At 31.4% G+C, this 7,385-nt stretch overlaps 1 protein-coding gene across 1 annotated transcript in view; it reads left to right on the top strand.

Annotated features, from left to right (window-relative positions):
* Positions 1-793: 793 nt before the first annotated feature.
* LOC106461037 (sushi, von Willebrand factor type A, EGF and pentraxin domain-containing protein 1-like) overlaps positions 794-7,385 on the top strand; it is a 42,976-nt gene continuing 36,384 nt past the window's right edge. Inside the window, exons 1-2 of the mRNA XM_022387857.1 lie at positions 794-978; positions 3,957-4,106. Of these exons, the coding sequence (XP_022243565.1) occupies positions 834-978; positions 3,957-4,106 (295 nt within the window). The 5' untranslated portion in view covers positions 794-833. The remainder of the gene's footprint in view (positions 979-3,956; positions 4,107-7,385) is intronic.

Raw genomic sequence — 7,385 nt, 5'->3', positions numbered from 1 at the left:
CAGTTGTTCAAGTTACTTTCCTGTTGTATTTGTGAAATTGAATGATAGCACCATTTTAGACATCTTTTTAATTTGTGTTGTGTCCCTTTCACCTTTGACATATTCACTGAGAAAGATTGACAATGTTCAGATCAGTCATGTTTTCAATTGTGTTGCAGGCCATAGGCCATTAATTTTAAACTTTTTTCAAAATTATAATTCGCTTATATGTATTATATTTTCTTGTATGCATTTCTTTTTTACTTTTAAATTTACTTTTATTGTTCTTTATTTAATAAAAGACAAACATTTGGTGTTGATAGCCAATACTTTTTATGCCAAAAAACAACAACAAAAAACAAGCCAAACTTGTAACTTCTGTTAAAAAATTCCCTTCCTATTAATTATATGTATACCTGAATACAAGTTTATATAATTTTGTAGTACTAAAACGCTAATCAAGGAAATGGCTTAAATATTATTCAAAGGTTAACAAACTGTTTTATATTTAAAGACAACGTTAGCTGCAAAATGGATATAAAAAATGTCTTAGAAACACTTATACATTTTGGTTAAACATAAACTAGTGTTTTGTGCCATAGTAAACTTAGTCTGTTACTAAACATTTTTTTACTGATATCAATTAGTATTACCAATAGTTAACTGGTTATGAGTGACATTTTAAAATTCTACATTGAAACTTGTCTTTATTAGAACTGTCCTCAGGGAGATGTATTAATCGGCTAGAGCCACTAGAACTTGTTACCTTTAACAAAACCTGCTATGAATTCCAAATCAAGCAAGGTGGGGCATTTCAAGATGCTGATGAATATTGCCGAGCTAGAGGTGGTTTAATGGTTCATCAAGTAGGAAATATTTCCCATTCTTTCTTGGCAGGAGAGCTAGAAAGACTAAAAGACCAGCTGAAATCCAAATTAGTTTGGCTAGGAGCACAGAGGAAGCCAGGTTTGACATCAGAAAATTGGCATTGGGTAAACGGTGAGGCTTACAACCAATTAAGTATTATTTGTTTTTATTTATATTGTTACTGTTTCAATATAGGAACAAAGTCTGAAGCATATGTAATTGACATGGTGATCTGTAAACATCAGTTGGAAGATAGAAAACTTGGAGTTTTTCTCTTGGTGAAAGCAAGAATAGCTTCATATAATTATGTGATATAAATATAATTATATTAATAATTGAATGGTTAACAAAACAAAGGGAATTACTTTGTAGTAACTCCAAATCATAACTTAAGTTAACTCAAATGTAAAGGAACTTTTGAAAACCTTGACTACTGTTGAATACAATACAGTTATCTCTACAATGATGTTCCTTTTGAAGCATTTAATTAAAATTACTGCTAGATAAATCATAAAATACATAGAATAGAAAAGTGATTATTGGAAATTTCATTAGGATACTAGATCTTTAGGTTTTATAGATGCTTTGCTTGGTTCTAAAGTCCTACCCTGTATTAAACTCTTAAACTTAGGAATGAGCTTTTTGGTATAAATCAAATGAACATGGACAACAAATATACAATAGTGAACAAATCAACAGAATCTTTATTTGCAAATAAAGTTGTTTGAACTCATCTTAGGTGAGCTTCTGTATCAATGTTCTAACTTCTGGTTGCTGGGGGCATTGAACAGGTTAGAAGCAAAACATCTGCATAGGACAGAGATGGGTTCAATAATAATGAATACACCACAGTTTAAAGGGTACCAAGGTTCTGGCACAATGCCTCACAGTTATTAGATTACCTACATCAGGGTGCATTTTCATTATATACATTCAAAGGAGATAATTATATATAATTAAACCACAAACGTGAACTAACTTTTAACAGTCTCAAAACCACCAACTAAAATTAGTATAACCACACTTCAGGAGGTCATGACACAAAACAATGCCAAGCAAGCAAAAGTCCTGTCGAACACTTGTAGTATGTAACCATTGTCTGAGATAGGGAGTACTGTAAGTTTATGACCTTTTCATGTCCATTGTGGAAGTCTTTTTCTAACTACGTGCTTCATAACACATCCATGAACATTTTGAAAAATTTACATAGAAAAATGAAAATATATTCTTTACTAGTTATGGAGCAGTAAAACTGATTGATATTTCCATTCATCACATTAACAAAAGACAATATTCATGCAAGATTGTTTGTGTTAAATCAGTGGTTTCTGAAAATGTCTAAGACTGTTTAATATTTTTAATTACAGTACCATTTTTTTCAAGATCATATACATGGTCTGTTAAAAACATGGTATACAAGGCCTAAAGCATTTTTACATGAAATGATGATTTCATTTTTATTTCAGATTTATAAACTCTTCATAATGAAAAATAGTCTACTTTGTTTAGTCAACCACTGTCTTTCTAGTTTTTAATTTGTGAATTATATGGTTTCAACATTTACTATATCAAGCTATTAATTAAAATGTTGAAGAGATACACTTTGAAGAGAGGTATGTTTTTGTTTTTTTTCTGAAATACAGTTTCAAAATGGAGAAGCCTTATCTTTGGTTTTAGTCATAGTCTGTTTTCTATTATTAACAGTATCTTCATTTGTAGTAATAAATTATCTCTCTTCTTACAACCCAAATCCAATTTAAATCAGATTCTCTGGTATGTTTAAGGGGTTGTGTTCTGAAACTTTTCAAATAAGTTCAATTAGATAAAGGTTGAGACTCACTGTTGGCTAAGGCAAATTCTGGCCATTATTTATCTAAGATCCTTTCTGAAACATGGCACATGGTATGACATGGAGCACTAACTTACTGATAGAAGTATTATCTTACAAATTTGAAATAGAACTTCATCAATACAAACAATACAGCTATTCTAGAATGTTGCTGTATAATAAAGTATTCATGACTCTTTTAACCATTACCATGCATCATAAAATATCAAAAAAGGAGCACACACCATGATATTTCCACCCATGAATTAAGTAGAATTTTTTTACTTAAATATAAAGTAACTTTTGGAAACCTTGCTTACTGTTGATTACAAGACAATTATCTCTACAGTGATGATCATGTCTAAAAGTAACTAAAAATAGCATATACCATGATATGTCCACCCATGATTTTTCACAGCTGGAATAATACACATCCAAAATGTTTTCCAGGCTATTATCAAACCCTTTACACCTCCATTTAAAGTAAGTAATAAGTAGAGGGATTCATCACCTCTCAATATAGTTTTATATTGTTTTTTATTATAGTTTTGAGTCATAAACCACACTATAAAACCAAATGCTGTACATTCATAACTTGGATTAGAGGCTTATAGGCTACAACCTGTTGTATATATGTCGTAATATATAGTTTTAACTGAACTGTTATTAAAATCCTGGGGACTGATTTAATCCTAGATGTGCAATTTTATTTTACATTAGGTTTCAGAGTTTACGTGTACCAGAATTTGATTAATTTTGGGTGGTCAGGTTGACATTTAGTATAAATAAAATAAATTTCTCCTTCTTTTTCTTCAACAGATTACTTTGGGGTTGGGTATGAGTGACAACTTGACATGTTTGACACATACCATCAATGCTGCATCAAGATCTAATAATGATTTTTTTTTGAAAGCTTATGAGCTCCTTTTCTTCTGGCATCTTGACTTCAATTGGCTATCTGTAGTATATGGTGACCTTAATAATTCCTACACAGCAATTCTCTATGGGATTCATAGGAAATTTCAGTAGGGATAAGCCCTTGTAATGATTATGTATATGCTTCCAATAGTTTATACCCCCTTTGGTTCAGCAGTAAGACTGCAGGAATATAATGCTAAAAATCTGGTTTCAATATTCATGGTGGGCAGAGAACAGATATCCCATTGGGTAGCTTTACAGTTAACAACAAACAAAGCAATACTTACGATAACTTACTGTAATAATTAGATTGATGCTTTCATAGCTCAAAATAAGTTAATATACAACTTTTTTTTATTTATAGATGATCATGTGGTAGAATATTTATGGGCTTCTGACCAGCCTAACAACTACAATAGTCAACAGAATTGTGTGGTATTAGATGGAGAGAGGAAATGGCTATGGAATGATGTAACTTGTGGCCTTAATTATTTATCTTGGATATGCCAATACAGTGAGTTTTGATTTCTATATCCTAAGAATATTAATAACTTCCTTTATTAATGCCATAATTGTTTTATTTTTCATTAGAAAATTTAACAAGCATATTAACAGAAAAAAGTTGATTTAGTCACTGACTATTATTTCCTAAAAAACTCATTGAGTATATATTGTATGGCTAGTTAAATGTTGTTTCTAGCTGTCCAACTCTATGATCTTTAGTTAGTTGTCTTTTCCATATACTCGTAAGAAACTAAATCATTACACCAAAAGATTTATTCTCAAAATATTTGTAAACTGACAATTTTATCCATAGCTGCATCACAGAAAATAAATTTATTATAGTTATGTTTTGGTTTGTGCAAAGCACACTGTAAATAAGATCACAATGTAAAATAACATTGTTTTAAGATACCACATATTAATTCATCATTTACTGTTAGCATAACATTTATCCATTATCATTAGCTTCAAAATACCCTCTAATGATTAAAATATTGCTACAACCTGGGTCAAACAACTACAAATGTTAATCACTTAAAAAAAACAGTTAGTAAACGGGTTCCTGGCCAGGACTAGGTACAAATGTTAATAAACAATACAACATAAATCTCAATGTTGTTATTTCAATAAATGAAGGAATTAAGAAAAAGAACCAGAAGAGGAAAAATAACCTAATTCTGATAAAAACACAATATTCCAAAATTAAACCACCTCTCAAGACTAATAAATATATTGAACAATAATTAGCATTAATTTGTTAACAGTTTGAAGACCAGTTAAACTGCAGTAATCAATTCTGCAATTTCCTTTGAAGTAGGTTGAGCAGGAGAAGTAGTTTAACGCATTAGCAGGATCCATTGAAGGATGATAAATGGACACAACAGCAGAAGTCTTTTGGGGGGAAGACTTCTAAGTTTTCTCTAGTTGACATTCCTGTTTTGCTGAAACTGCCTAGAATGATTTACATTTTCTCCAGTGTCCAGACAAATTTCACTGGGGAAATATATGCATCTCTTTATATTAGAAACATGAAACCATCCTGTAGTTCCAATTAATCCAGGATCTTTTAATTCATACACTAATGGAATACTTAGTAACTTCAAAGGGTCCATTCAACCTCGAAGCAAATTGTACAGTGAAATTATTTGCTGTAGAAGATAACAGATGTATCATCAATAATACTAAGTCACCTACTTTAAAAGTATCTAGGTGTCTTTTATGGTTGTATGCTTGCCACTATCACTTTTCAGCATTGGATCTTGCTTTTTTTCTTTTCTTTTTTTGTATGACATTTTGCAATTCTCTTGTCTACTCATTCACGGTTTGAAGTGCTGTTTGGTGTTTCATCATTTGATCCCAAAGAAGAAAAATCTCTTTTCCCAGATGGAGTTTGGCTGGCATATAATCTGTAGATTTATGAAAAGAACTTTTAATTGCAAAAAAAATTCACGTAAATGATTTTCCCAAGTTCAGTGATTTTTTTCATTGTACCAAATATCATGTTATCTATATTTCTATTTACTCTTTCAATAATATTAGACTGAGGATGATATGGAATTGCAAATATATGTTTAATTCCCATAGTTTTACATGTTTCATTCATCAAATGAGATACAAATTGTGATTCATTATCTGATACAAATTTTTTGGAATACTATACCAACACAAGTATTCATTAATTAGTTTTTGACAATCACCTTAGCAGTTATTTGTTTGAGAGTAAATAAGTCGACCTATTTACTGAAATAATCTGTCACAACCAACAAATAACTATTCCCTGTACTGGATTTAGGATAAGGTCCCATGATGTCTACTCCTGTTATCTCACCAGGTTCCAATAGTTTAGTGCTTTGCGTATATCCTGCTGGCCATTTCTGGTTAAATTTGGTGGTTTGACAAATATGGCATGATAACACATAATTTTAATTTTCTGTCTCATACCAGGATATCTTGACCAGCCATAGGATGATCACACAATTCTTTTAACAACATTGGTTTTAATGTTTTTGGAATAACTGGTCTGAATTTGCCACTGCTAGTAACTCTTTTTGTGTAATAAAGAACAATGTCATTCAAGACATAGTGTTCTGAATTATTTACAGTCTCTGTAAATATAGCAGAATCATCTAATAACTGTCCAGTTTTTAAGTAAATGTGCTCATACCTATCATCTTTAGCTTGTTCAGTAGCCAAATGTTCTCTAGTGCTAACGTTGATAATGACAAAAAGTTTAGGTGATAATTTACTAACATCCAAATCTAGGGTTTCTTCTGGGTGATTACTAGGATATTTAGATATGGTATCAGGTTCTCTTTTCCTTTTCTGTGGAGTATTTTAAATGTTAAGCCTTGCAATGTTAATGACCAGCACATCAGTCTACAAGATAATTTCTGAGCTGTTTGTAACCATATCAAAGCAGCATGGTCAGTGATTACTGTAAATTCTTTTTCATTTAGGTATATTTTAAACTTTTCTACAACCCAGACTATGGCTAGACATAGTAACTCTGTAGTAGTATAATTTCTTTCTGCACAGTTCAGTGTTCTACTAGCATGTGCTATGACACCATTCTGATTTAGAACTGCTCCTAATCCAACATTTGAAGCATCTGTATGCAAAAAATGGTGTTCATATTTTTTTGGAAGTTACAAGGCAGATAATTCTCATAAAGAGTGCTGTATTTTCTGGAATGCATCTTCACACTGGAGAGTCCATTTCCACCTAATACATTTCCTTCATAACTGGTATAAAGGTCCAACAATTGAGGCAAAGTGTGAAATGAACTGATTATACCATGCCCACATACCAGGCCAATAACAATGTCTGGATACCTTGACCAACCATAGGATGATCATGCAATTCTATGAACAACATTACTCTTAATGTTTTGGGAATAACTGGTCTGAATTTGAAGTTCTTTGGTGTTTGGAAGTTTTAACAGGTTTCACTTTGTCATCATTTGTATGTACTCCCACAGAATTATGCTTAAATCCTAAATATGGTACTTCTGGTTGGCAAAATTTGCTTTTAGAATTTTTTATAGTAAGATTGGTTGTATGAAGCTTGTAGAAAACCAACTCAAGGTCTTTCAGGTGTCGTTCAAGTGTTATTAATTTCAGTATATAAAGGAATTCGGTTTTTCTTTTTCTTGTTCATTTCCCTAATTTCTTTATTGATATTAATAACACTGAGATATATGATGTATTATATTGTTACGACAACGGAAGTCATATGACGCTAGTAACACGTCATGAGCTTCTAGAAAATTCATGTCCCTTCGTGAAGCCTC

This window comes from Limulus polyphemus, unplaced genomic scaffold, assembly GCF_000517525.1.
Source record: "Limulus polyphemus unplaced genomic scaffold, Limulus_polyphemus-2.1.2 Scaffold885, whole genome shotgun sequence".
Lineage (NCBI taxonomy): Eukaryota > Metazoa > Arthropoda > Merostomata > Xiphosura > Limulidae > Limulus > Limulus polyphemus.
The sequence above is the reverse complement of the archived record's forward strand: the minus strand, read 5'-3'. Positions and strand labels throughout refer to the sequence as shown.